General features: G+C 42.5%; 1 protein-coding gene across 4 annotated transcripts in view; it reads right to left on the bottom strand.

Moving 5' to 3' along the window:
- The window catches only part of LOC139404288 (amyloid-beta A4 protein-like), a 73,236-nt gene extending 67,238 nt beyond the window's left edge, over nucleotides 1-5,998 (bottom strand). For 2 of the 4 annotated variants that reach the window (XR_011633843.1, XM_071147209.1), the window contains exon 1: nucleotides 5,696-5,925. Coding sequence is in view for 2 of the 4 variants with exons in the window: in XM_071147209.1 (XP_071003310.1) it covers nucleotides 5,696-5,755 (60 nt within the window). In the remaining 2 variants the exon portion in view is untranslated. Of the gene's footprint in view, nucleotides 1-5,695 lie in introns of all 4 variants that reach the window. The other 2 variants (XR_011633842.1, XM_071147208.1) reach the window with 2 other exon arrangements.
- Between the last annotated feature and the right edge of the window lie 8,274 nt (nucleotides 5,999-14,272).

Genomic DNA, 14,272 nt, shown 5'->3' with positions numbered 1-14,272 from the left:
GTGATGAAAGAAATACAAGTATAATTAAATCACTATTATTATTCCGACATTTCACATTCTTAAAATAAAGTGGTGCTCCTAACTGACCTAAAACAGGGAATTTTTACTGGGATTAAATGTCAGGAATTATGAAAAACTGAGTTTAAATGTAGTTGGCAAAGATGTTTGTAAACTTCCGACATCAACTGTACATTGAGGAGGCTTAATACAGAGACAAAGTGGAGTCGCAATTCAACCGCTCAGACATGAGAGGCATGTGGCAAGGTCTACAGTCAATCACAGACTACAAAAGAAAAACCAGCCCTGTCGTGGACCACGATGCCTTGCTCCCAGACAGACTAAACTGTTTTGCTCGCTTTGAGGACAATACAGTGCCACAGCCCGCTACCAAAACCTGCGGGCTCTCCTTCACTGTAGCCAACGTGAGTAAAACATTTAAACGTGTTAACCCTCGCAAGGCTGCAGGCCCAGACGGCATCCCCGGCCGCGTCCTCAGAGAATGCGCAGACCAGCTGGCTGGTGTGTTTACGGACATATTCAATCAATCCTTATCCCAGTCTGCTGTCCCCACATCCTTCAAGAGGGCCATCATGGTTCCTGTTCCCAAGAAAGCTACGGTAACGGAGCTAAATGACTACCACCCTGTAGCACTCACTTCGTCATCATGAAGTACTTTGAGAGACTAGTCAAGGACCATATCACCTCCACCCTACCTGACACCCTAGACCCACTCCAATTTGCTTACCGCCCCAATAGATCCACAGACTACGCAATCGCCATCACACTGCCCTAACCCATCTGGCTAAGAGGAATACCTATGTAAGAATGCTGTTCATCGATTAGAGCTCAGAATTTAACACCATAGTACACTCCAAACTCGTCATTTAGCTCGCGACCCTGGGTCTCGATCCCGCCCTGTGCAACTGGGTCCTGGACTTCCTGACGGGCCGACGCCAGGTGGTGAGGGTAGGTAACAACATCTCCACCCCGCTGATCCTCAACACTGGGTCCCACAAGGGTGAGTTCTCAGCCCTATCCTGTACTCCCTGTTCACCTACGACTGCGTGGCCATGCATGCCTCCAACTCAATCATCAAGTTTGCAGACGACACTACAGTGGTAGGCTTGATTACCAACAACGGCGAGACGGCTTACAGGGAGGAGGTGAGGGCCCTCGGAGTGTGGTGTCAGGAAAATAACCTCACACTCAATGTCAACAAAATAAAGGAGATGATCGTGGCCTTCAGGAAACAGCAGAGGGAGCAGCCCCCTATCTTCATTGACAGGACAGTAGTGAAGAGGGTGGAGAGTTAAGTTCCTCAGCGTACACATCAAGGACAAACTGAAATGGTCCACCCACACAGACAGTGTGGTGAAGGTGCAGCAGCGCCTCTTCAACCTCAGGAGGCTGAAGAAATTCGTCTTGTCACAATAAACACAAACTTTTACAGATGCACAATCGAGAGCATCCTGTCGGTCTGCATCATCGCCTGGTACGGCAGCTGCTCAGCCCACAACCATAAGGCTCTCCAGCGGGTAGTGAGGTCTGCACAACGCATCACCGGGTGCAAACTACCAGCCCTCCAGAACACCTACACCACCTGATGTCACAGGAAGGACAAAAAGATCATCAAGGACAACAACCACCCGAGCCACTGCCTGTTCACCCCGCTATCATCCAGAAGGCGAGGTCAGTACAGGTGCATCAAAGCGGGGCCCGAGAGACTGAAAAACAGCTTCTCTCTCAAGGCCATCAGACTGTTAAACAGCCACCACTAACATTGAGGGGCTGCTGCCAACACACTGACTCAACTCCAGCCACTTTAATAATGGAAAAATTTATGTAATCAATTTATCACTTGCCTCTTTATATTATATACATGTTCTCATACCCTACATTTCTCATCTCATATGTATATACTGTACGCTATACCATCTACTGAATCTTGTCTATGCCTTACAGCCATCACTCATTTATATATTTGTATTTACATATTCTCATCCATTCCTTTACACTTGTGTGTATAAGGTAGTTGTTGTGGAATTGTTAGGTTATATTACTTGTTAGATATTACTGCACTGTTGGAACTAGAAGCACAAACATTTCTCTACACTTGCATTAACACCTGCTAACCATGTGTATGTGAGAAATACATTTGATTTGAGTGAAATAAGTATGCCCCCAACGCAATTCTAAAGTATAATACATCCAGTGTGATTTCAACACATTTCTGTCTAATTAACAAAATATTGTCTTGATTTTATATATATATATATACCTCCAACCTCGTTTAGCATGATCTATTCAATTATAGCATAATTCTACTAGTTGTATTTGCTTGCTTCACTGTCAAAGACATACATTTATTTTGAAGGCTAACCGCAAAGTCCTCTACTGTGGCCAATCCTTATTGTGGCTAGCTTCACATAGATGTGTCCGACCCCCATTAATCAAATAAGAACTGTCTTATAAATTAGCGTTATTTTAGATGACATCTAGCTAACTATAGCTACTGAAACCGATTGTTGTTTTGCTATGTTTTTGGGGAAGAACATTGTTTGCCTCCATGAGCTAGCTAGCACTTTTTATGACCAGCACTGAAGGTGTGCGAGACAACTACAGTCCCTGGTAAACGGGGACGTATGTAAATGGCAACAAAATAACTTTGTGGTCAGTGTGTGTTTGTGTAACCTTTATGTAAGTAGGTGTAACGGTATAGCTTCCGTCCCTCTCCTCGTCTCGAACCAGGGACCCTCTGCACACATCAACCACAGTCACTCACGAAGCATCGTTACCCATCGCGCCACAAAAGCCGCGGACCCTTGCAGAGCAAGGGGAACAACTACTTCTAGGTCTCCGAGCGAGTGAAGTCACCGATTGAAACGCTATTAGAACGCACCCTGCTAACTAGCTAGCCATTTCACATCGGTTACACTCACCCCCCTTTTGACCTCCTCCTTTTCCACAGCAACCAGTGATCCGGGTCAACAGCATCAATGTAACAGTATTACTTCCGTCCCTCTTCTCGCCCCAACCTGGGCTCGAACCGGGGACCCTCTGCACACATCAACAACCGTCACCCTCGAAGCATCGTTACCCATCGCGCCACAAAAGCCACGGCCCTTGCAGGGCAAAGGGAACAACTACTTCTAGGTCTCAGAGCGAGTGACGTCACCGACTGAAACACTATTAGCACGCACCACCGCTAACTAGCTAGCCATTTCACATTGGCAAGTCAGAACAAATTCTTATTTAGAATGGCGGCCAAACCCGGACAACGCTGGGCCAATTGTGCGCCGCCATATGGGACTTCCGTGACCGGTTGTGACACAGCCTGGGATCGAACCGCAGGCTGTAGTGATGCGCAGCGGTCCAAGGCTCGGCCACTCGGGAGGCCAGATTGGGTTTTTATTGGTGATGTTGCTAATGATTAGGCTACTTGGTGTGGCCAAGTAAAATGTGCCTACAGTTGTGCTTTTCTTTCTCCATCAGTTACAGCTACACAAAACAAACACACTGCAACCAAAGTAGACTATTCTTTCCCTAAACACCTTCAAAATGATATAAAGATGATAAGAAAACTTTAAACACTTTGTTTTATGTTCCTAATAGAGCAGCTATTAGAGCAGCTGTCAAACAGAGACTTGTCCATGTCTTTTAGCATGTCGGGGTTGACCGACTCTTCTGGTATGCACACTTTGTTTACTAGTTTACAGTGCAATTATCCTGTTGGTTTTATGCTTACAGTCAAGGCACCAAGGAATGGCGTAAAACAGTCTAGATGCAACATAAGCTACTACTATCGACCCAGGCCCATTTTGAGGCTTTACTCACGAACATAGACAATTTGATGCTGTGTCATAACTCTTAAATCGAATAATGTGCTGTTAAAAACAGCAACCTCCTCAGTGCCGTCTAGCCATCGTGCATCTCAGCACTGCAGCACTGACGCCATCTTGCTTGTGTCAAGCTTCACTCTTTTCCATTCTCCACTCCACATAACCTACCAGCATCCACTGGCCGGTTATGTGGCAAATGCAACATTGTATCATGTTAATGTCTGTTCAATAAGTATCCATATGCACAGTAGTTCCATATTTCCTTGTATCAGAGAAGCAACAATGTGTCCTTACTCTCAAAAGGAGTAGGCACAAACTGATTTATAGACTAAATTAAACCCTGCTATGTGAATCGAACATAGAGATTTGAAAATGGGTCACAGCATTTGTAGTAACCCAGTGAGCAAAATTATGTTGAAAAGACGTACATACATACAAAGATTATAAACGGGTTGATTTTTGGCTCTGAGCGAAAGATGAAACGTTGTTTCTGAACGTGGAAAATACGCATTTACTGTACCTAACTATTACTCTGCTATGCTCTACTGTACTGTGCTGTCCAAACTTGTGAAACAAAGACATCCATTATTGTCAGAACCAAATCATAAATGTCTATGATCAGTACAAATCGAGGCCGATCTGGGCCGGACGTCTGTGGACATTGAAATCAAGGCCAGGGTGGATGGAACACATTTTTACAACGGACGTGCTCACTGGGAGGCCCTACGCTAGTTAAGGCTAAAGTGTAAAATGCCCAAAGGATGTAACTTGTTGGTCCTTCATTTGATGTTGATAAGCAGATAGCCTATCATTGCAATAGAATTGCATTTTCATGGTAGGTTAATTTTAGGCACCGATTTTTTTTTTGGGGGGGGGTATTGATATTCCCATTGATAACCCATGGGTTGCAGCGTCGTTTGCAGTTGAACCGGTCGACCACCTTAAACTGATAATAGACTGCTTTATGGTCCGTAGGCTTAATTATGTTGTTTATCAGGTCTAAACGCGTGTCTAGCCTAATCTGTTCAATATTCCTGAAAAGGATCACACACCCTTGAAAAATACAAAATGCGGGGTGTATTCATTAGTCAGATTCCGTTGCAAAACATTTAGCAAAGGAAATTGTTTACTCCAAACGGAAAACGTTTTGCAACGGAAGCTATATTTTCTATTGGACAAAATCTGGTATGTCCCTCACTGTTTTTTTTTTTGCTCTGTTTGCTTCCTAGAGTAACTGGTAAATAGTTTCCGTTGCATAACGTTTTGTAACAGACGAAACTAGGCCCTAACATTTTCGCATATAGGCTTAAATGAGTAGTCTGTCAGTAGAGAAACGGACCAATACTTTATTTTATCATTCCAGGTCCCTGTAATCTAGTGCCTAACTGTCAATCCAGTGTCGTTGACAGATTCAACGGTAGGGCAATTATAGGCCGAAAAAGAAATGTTGAACGTTTTTGCTTTACGCATTTGGATATTCCACTCCAAAGCTAGTTAAGGCTATGAGGGAGATAAAAACAAGCTATTTTCGACACTACTACGCAGGCTGCAATTAGCAGAAATATGGAGTGGTTGGAACAAGATGAGAAATGTAGCCTAGTAATCGCATTAAAACCTATGGTGTTTAGCGTATAGTGCCTTAAAAACATTGTGGAATTTTGTAATTTAGTAACATTTCTTTCTGCCTCCAAATGCAATCCTGATTCACCGTGGGTCTGAATTCCGTTATTTTCACTCCTCCTGCCTTCAGTTCACCCTTATCCTCCGCTGCTACAGGGACGGAAACTAGCTTATGGAGGTTCGTGCTTTGCCGGATACACGAAGAACGCTGATGACCTGTTCTCCCCTTTTCTTACCTCAGATGCCAGCGTCAAGGTCGCAACCCATAACAGCAGAAATGCCGTTCGCTCGCCCATGCCGTTGACCCTAAATCAGTTTTGTCCAATATCTGGAAAATATTCCGATAAATCCGATGCTCTATCCTGTTCCCGTGCACTCCCGGTTGGCGATGGCGTGTTAAATGATGGAAAGCGAGAACGAGGCTGGCCAGCTTCCCCAAAGCCTGTCACCTGACCCGGCCAATAGTGTGTGATTGCGGCCCGATAGAATAGGCTAGCCTATGGGAAGAAACTTGAGGGAGTGAGGACTGCAGCCAGCTCCGATTGTGGGATATTGGCCGATATGAGCAGATGAGCAGATGTTTAACACACGTAGTCATACACTTTATAGAGAAAGATCTCTTTAGCCCCCTCTGTCCCTTACAAACATGAAGGTTTCCTCTGCTGCTTTAATCTGCTCTCATTCATCTTTGTTTATGAAATGTCCTTATAGGCTGATGACACACACACACACACAAAGACATACATACCACTAAAACCTAATTTCACAATCCTAAAAGAATTAGGCAATCCCAAAATGCAGCAGTTTTAACGCAATATCAAATCATTATATAGATGTTTTAATTGTTTAAATTAACCTTTATTTAACTAGGCAAGTCATTTAAGAACCAATTATTATTTACAATGACAGCCTATTTAATATTAAGTACCTTACTGTTATTTTTTTATTTTTTATTAAAATGGTCAAAAAATAACAGAGATACTTTTGTGTATATAGTGTATGTGGGCACCACTTTAAATCAGTTTATTTGGCCATTTCAGCCATACCCTTTGCTGACAGGTGTATAAAATTGAGCGCACAACCATGCCGTTTCCATAGACAAACATTGGCAGGAGAATGGCCTTACTAAACAGCTCAGGGACTTTCAACGTGGCACCGTCATAGGATGACACCTTTCCAACAAGTCAGTTAGTCAAATGTCTGCCCTGCTAGAGCTGCCCTGGTCGACTGAAAGTGCTGTTATTGTTAAGTGGAGTCTAACGGCAACAACGGCTCAGCCACAAAGTGGTAGGCCACACAAACTCACAGAACGGAACCACCGAGTGCTGAAGCGCGTAGCGCATAAAAAACATCTGTCCTCGGTTGCAACACTCACTACCGAGTTCCAAACTGCCTCTGGAAGCAACGTCAGAACAAGAACTGTTCGTCGTGAGCTTCATGAAATGGGTTTCCATGGCCGAGCAGGCGCACACAAGCCTAAGATCACCATGCGCATGCAATGCCAAGTGTCAGCTGGAGTGGTGTAAAGCACAACACCATTAGACTCTGGAGCAGTGGAAACACATTCTCTGGAGTAATTCATCACGCTTCATCATCTGGCAGTCCGAAAGACAAATCTGGGTTTGGCGGATACAGGAGAACTCTACCTACCCCAATGCTTATTGCCAACTGTAAAGTTTGGTGGATGAGGAATAATGGTCTGGGGGTATTTTTCATGGTTCGGGCTAGGCCCCTTATTTACAGTGAAGGGAAATATTAACCCTATAGCATACAATGACATTCTACGATTCTGTGCTTCCAAACTTTGTGGTAACAGTTTGGGGAAGGCCCTTTCCTGTTTCAGCATGACAATGCCCCCGTGCACAAAGCAAGGTCATACAGAAATGGTTTGTCAAAATCAGGATGGAATAACTTGACTGGCCTGCACAGTGCCCTGACCTCAACCCCATCAAACACTTTTGGGATGAATTGGAACGCCGACTGCGAGCCAGGCCTAATCGCCCAACACCAGCATCCGACCTCACTAATGCTCGTGGCTGAATGGAAGCCAATTGTTCCAACACTTAGTGGAAAGCCCCCCTTTTCTGCCATCTGGGAAGGACCAACTCCATATTAATGCCCATGATTTTGGAATGAGATGTTCAACGAGCAGGTGACCAAATACTTTTAGTCATGTAGTGTAGCTTCTGAGCAAAGAGCAATTTCGCAAGCAGGAACTTTGCTAGGACTGTCTATAAGTGGTCTGAGTAAAGGGCCTAATTGGATGAGCCTAATGGGAGAGATATATAACATGAAAACTAGCTGTTATTGGCAGAGAGGTTTGAAACTATTTTTGTTATTGGTCTATTAATTTATACCAGTCTATTAATTTATACCAGTCTATTAATTTATACCAGTCTATTAATTTATACCAGTCTATTAATTTATACCAGTCTATTAATTTATACCAGTCTATTAATTTATACCAGTCTATTAATTTATACCAGTCTATTAATTTATATCATCAGGTGATGTCGCCAGGCAGGCCAAAACTCCATCCCACCAAAACAGGCTGAAATTTTAGTCTATTCAAACAGTTCTTGCACGAAAACAGCATTATCATCATTTTCACAATTATACAGTATTATTCCAACCTCAGTCTGAAAATATAAAACACAGGAAAATCACGTTTTTGACGTAATGTACTTTATTATTCTATAGAAACGTTTCAATCTGAAAATAACTGATCTGAAACTGTTTGTTTACCTTACTTTTTAGCCTCACAGTGGCCAGATGGACAGAGGAGAGGTTCCTTCTGCCAAAGAAATCAAATCAAATTTTATTAGTCACATGCGCCAAATACCGCGAAATGCTTACTTACAGTAGCTTGCAAAAGTATTCACTCCCCTTGGCATTTTTCCTATTTTGTTGCCTTACAATCTGGAACTAAAATAGATTTTTGGGGTTTTGTATCATTTGATTTATACAACATGCCCACCTCTTTGAAGATGCAAAATATTTTTGGGAGTGAAACAAACAAGAAATAACACAAAAAACAGAACTTGAGCTTGCATAACTATTCACCCCCCAAAGTCAATACTTTGTAGAGCCACCTTTTGCAGCAATTACAGCTGCAAGTCTCTTGGGGTATGTCTATATAAGCTTGGCACATCTAGCCATTGGGATTTTTGCCCATTCTTCAAGGCAAAACTGCTCCAGCAATCTTTAAGTCATACCACAGATTCTCAATTGGATTGAGTTCTGGGCTTTGACTAAGCCATTCAAATACATTTAAATGTTTCCCCTTAAACCACTCAAGTGTTGCTTTATCAGTGTGGTTAGGGTCATTGTCCTGCTGGAAGGTGAATCTCTGTCCCAGTCTCAAATCTCTGGAAGACTGAAACAGGTGTCCCTCAAGAATTTCCCTGTATTTAGCGCCATCCATCATTCCTTCAATTCTGACCAGTTTCCCAGTCCCTGCCAACGAAAAACATCCCCACAGCATGATGCTGTCACTGTGGGGATGATATTCTCGGGGTGATGAGAGGTGTTGGGTTTGCGCCAGACATAGCGTTTTCCTTGATGGCCAAAAAGCTACATTTTAGTCTCATCTGACCAGAGTACCTCCTTCCATATGTTTGGGGAGTCTCCCACATGCCTTTTGGCTTATTTCTTTGTTTAAACAAGGGCTTTTTTCTGGCCACTCTTCCGTAAACCCCAGCTCTGTGGAGTGTACGGCTTAAAGTGGTCCTATGGACAGATACTCCAATCTCTGTTGTGGAGCTTTGCAGCTCCTTCAGGGTTATCTTTGGTCTCTTTGTTGCCTGTCTGATGAATGCCCTCCTTGCCTGGTCAGTGTGTTTTGGTGGGTAGCCCTCTCTTGGCAGGTTTGTTGTGGTGCCATATTCTTTCAATTTTTTCATAATGGATTTAATGGTGCTCCATGGGATGTTCAAAGTTTCTGATATTTTTTATAACCCAACCCTGATCTGTACTTCTCCACAACTTTGTCCCAGACCTGTTTGGAGAGCTCCTTGGTCTTCATGGTGCCCCTTGGTCTTCATGGTGCCCCTTGCTTAGTGGTGTTGCAGACTCTGGGGCCTTTCAGAACAGGTGGATATATACTGAGATCATGTGACACTTAGATTGCACACAGGTGGAATTTATTTAACTAATTATATGACTTCTGAAGGCAATTGGTTGCACCAGATCTTATTTAGGGGCTTCATAGCAAAGGGGATGAATACATACAGTGCCTTGCGAAAGTATTCGGCCCCCTTGAACTTTGCGACCTTTTGCCACATTTCAGGCTTCAAACATAAAGATATAAAACTGTATTTTTTTGTGAAGAATCAACAACAAGTGGGACACAATCATGAAGTGGAACGACATTTATTGGATATTTCAAACTTTTTTAACAAATCAAAAACTGAAAAATTGGGCGTGCAAAATTATTCAGCCCCTTTACTTTCAGTGCAGCAAACTCTCTCCAGAAGTTTAGTGAGGATCTCTGAATGATCCAATGTTGACCTAAATGACTAATGATGATAAATACAATCCACCTGTGTGTAATCAAGTCTCCGTATAAATGCACCTGCACTGTGATAGTCTCAGAGGTCCGTTAAAAGCGCAGAGAGCATCATGAAGAACAAGGAACACACCAGGCAGGTCCGAGATACTGTTGTGAAGAAGTTTAAAGCCGGATTTGGATACAAAAAGATTTCCCAAGCTTTAAACATCCCAAGGAGCACTGTGCAAGCGATAATATTGAAATGGAAGGAGTATCAGACCACTGCAAATCTACCAAGACCTGGCCGTCCCTCTAAACTTTCAGCTCATACAAGGAGAAGACTGATCAGAGATGCAGCCAAGAGGCCCATGATCACTCTGGATGAACTGCAGAGATCTACAGCTGAGGTGGGAGACTCTGTCCATAGGACAACAATCAGTCGTATATTGCACAAATCTGGCCTTTATGGAAGAGTGGCAAGAAGAAAGCCATTTCTTAAAGATATCCATAAAAAGTGTTGTTTAAAGTTTGCCACAAGCCACCTGGGAGACACACCAAACATGTGGAAGAAGGTGCTCTGGTCAGATGAAACCAAAATTGAACTTTCTGGCAACAATGCAAAACGTTATGTTTGGCGTAAAAGCAACACAGCTGAACACACCATCCCCACTGTCAAACATGGTGGTGGCAGCATCATGGTTTGGGCCTGCTTTTCTTCAGCAGGGACAGGGAAGATGGTTCAAATTGATGGGAAGATGGATGGAGCCAAATACAGGACCATTCTGGAAGAAAACCTGATGGAGTCTGCAAAAGACCTGAGACTGGGACGGAGATTTGTCTTCCAACAAGACAATGATCCAAAACATAAAGCAAAATCTACAATAGAATGGTTCAAAAATAAACATATCCAGGTGTTAGAATGGCCAAGTCAAAGTCCAGACCTGAATCCAATCAAGAATCTGTGGAAAGAACTGAAAACTGCTGTTCACAAATGCTCTCCATCCAACCTCACTGAGCTCGAGCTGTTTTGCAAGGAGGAATGGGAAAAAATGTCAGTCTCTCGATGTGCAAAACTGATAGAGACATACCCCAAGCGACTTACAGCTGTAATCGCAGCAAAAGGTGGCGCTACAAAGTATGAACTTAAGGGGGCTGAATAATTTTGCACGCCCAATTTTTCAGTTTTTGATTTGTTAAAAAAGTTTGAAATATCCAATAAATGTCGTTCCACTTCATGATTGTGTCCCACTTGTTGTTGATTCTTCACAAAAAAATACAGTTTTATATTTTTATGTTTGAAGCCTGAAATGTGGCAAAAGGTCGCAAAGTTCAAGGGGGCCGAATACTTTCGCAAGGCACTGTATGCATGCACCACTTTTCAATTTTAAATACTTTTGCAAGGCACTGTACAAGTCCTTAACCAGCAATGTAGTGAAGAAGAAAAAGAGTTAAGAAAATATTGACTAAATAAACTAAAGTTTAAAAAAAAGTTACAATAAAATACAAATAACAAGGCAATATACAGGGGGTACCGGTACCGAGTCAATGTGTGGGCGTACAGGTTAGTCGGGGTAATTGAGGTAATATGTACATGTAGGTAGGGGTAAAGTGACTATGCATAGATAATAAACAGCAAGTAGCAGCAGTGTAAAAAAAAGGGGGGGGGGGGGGGGTCAAGGCAAATAGTCTGGGTGGCCATTTGATTAATTGTTCAGCAGTCTTATAGCTTGGGGGTAGAAGCTGATAAGGAGCCTTTTGGACCTAGACTTGGCACTCCGGTACCGCTTGCCTTGTAGTAGCAGAGAGAACATACTATGACTAGGGTGGCAAGGGTCTTTGACATTTTTTTGGGCCTTCCTCTAACACCGCCTGGTATTGAGGTCCTAGATGGCAGGAAGTGATGTACTCTGTTGCGCTCTTCAGTCGGAAAGGTAACAAGAATATGTGATCCACTTGACAGGAGGAATATAATGGTCAATATCAACTTAATTAGGTATGATACAACTTTATATGTCATTTAATTTAAATTTGTTGTTCGTATTTCAAGGAAAATATAGTGTTTTGTTTTTACACTGTCCCAAGCAATGGTTCTATAATCCTGAGATTTGGTTCTGGGTTGAGGCAATGTTGACCTCTGATGTAGATGTACTGCCCTCTGGTGGCATGTGCTTTAATGCTCATTTCTGCCCGTGCAAGTATTACTGTACCCAATTTATTAGGCTCATGAGAAAAAGACAAAGATGTCTGGGTGGCCGATGAAGTTGATGTAGGCTATTCCATCAGATTCCAGTTATACTGCCAGATACATTTGATTGAAAACGAAGAGATTAACACCCGCAGCATCTCTAGCTATAGCCAACGAAAACGATATGAGGGGAAAACGTCGGTCACTCACTCACTCCTCCATTGACATTACATCCTCCCAGCAGCTAGCTAGCTAGCTAATGGTTATACTGTGTGTCTTTAGCTTGCTAAATAAATAGCTAGTTACATAAATTGATAGGCTAGCCCAGGGTGTCAAACTCGGGCCAGACATACCTATTTGTTTTGGCAATAAACCGTCCAACTACGACCCAAACTGGACATATTTTTTCAAATAAAACAATGTCCCTTTATAATGTTCACTTACACTGAACAAACAGATATAAACGCAACATGTAGTGTTGGTCCCTTTTTTTCATGAGCTGAAATAAAAGATCCCAGAAATGTTTAATTTGGACTAAAAGTTTATTTCTCTCAAATGTTGTGCACAAATTTGTTCATATTCCTGTTAGTGAGCATGTCTCCTTTGCCAATAAATTAAATCCACCTGACTGGTGTGGCATATCAAGAAGCTGATTAAACACCATGATCATTACACAGACTCAAATCACTGGCCACTTTAAAAATGTATTTAATAATGGTATCTATCACTAGTCACTTTAAATAATGCCACTTCAATAATGTTTACATATCCTACATTACTCATCTCATATGTACATACTGTTTTCTATACCATCTACTGCATCTTGCCTGACTACCCTTCTATATTGCACACCCTTTAGTTTGTCCCTTTTCACCTCACACGATTTTACATTAATGTTTTATTTTTTTTACATTTCAATAGCTCCTTGGTCATGTGACCTACTGACTTCAAACAAGGTTCAGAATGTACACTCAAGGGGCCTACACATTGCACACCCTTTAGTTTGTCAATTTTACATACATTTTCAATGTTTTTCAATGTTTCTCATTTCAATAGCTCCTTGGTCATGTGACCTACTGGACTCAAGGTTCAGAATGTCCACTGACTACCATTCTATATTGCACAACCTTTTGATTTGTCACTATGTTGATGGTCCCTAACTGCTGTTGGTGGACGTAAGGAAAACTACAGGCGAATATCCAACCTGCATCTGTTTTGACCTCAGTGTGAACAGAGTGCCCCATGGTGGCAGTGGGGTCCTGAGGCCCGTTGGGGAGGCAGGTTAGCCTAGTGGTTAGAGCATTGGTCTAGTAACTGAAAGGTTGCAAGTTTGAATCCCCCAGCTGACAAGGTACAAATCTGTTGTTCTGCCCCTGCCCCTGAACAAGGCAGGAACCCACTGTTCCTAGGCCATCGTTGAAAATAAGTATTTGTTCTTAACTGACTTGCCTAGTTAAATAAATCTAATTGTTTTGCCATTCGTTCACCTCACGTTTCAGCATGATAATGCACAGCCCCATCGCTGTACACACGCTGTACACAATTACTGGAAGCTGAAAATGTCCCAGTTCTTCCATGGCCTACATACCCACCAGACATATCACCCATTGAGCATGTTTGGGATGCTCTTGATCGACGTGTACGACAGCGTGTTCCAGTTCCCGCCAGCATCTTCGCACAGCTATTGACAATATTCCACAATCAACAGCCTTATGAGAAGGAGATGTGTCACGCTGCATTGGGCAAATGGTGGGCCCTCCAGATACTGACATTTGTTTTTAAGGTAACTGTGACTATATCTGAATTCCTAGTCATGTGATACTCAGATTGTGGCCTAATTTCTTTCTTTCAATTGACTGATTTCCTGAACTAACTCAGTCAAATATGTTAAATTGTTCCGTTTATATTATTCAGTGTATGTACGTGGGATGCTGTATATAGCATTTTCATATATTAAAACAAAAGCGACAAATAATATTTGTCCATCCTTTGCTATGTATTGTAGTTGAGTAGCCAAGGCTACTTGTAACGATGTGCGCTGAGAGACAGGAAGCAAATTCGGGGAGTGAGTGTTTTAATAAATGAAACGTAATACAAAATAAGAAACACGAACAACGCAGACAGGAAACTGAAACATTG

Source organism: Oncorhynchus clarkii, chromosome 3, assembly GCF_045791955.1.
Source record: "Oncorhynchus clarkii lewisi isolate Uvic-CL-2024 chromosome 3, UVic_Ocla_1.0, whole genome shotgun sequence".
Classification (NCBI taxonomy): domain Eukaryota; kingdom Metazoa; phylum Chordata; class Actinopteri; order Salmoniformes; family Salmonidae; genus Oncorhynchus; species Oncorhynchus clarkii.
Note: the sequence above shows the minus strand (reverse complement) of the source record. Positions and strands in the feature narration are given on the sequence as shown.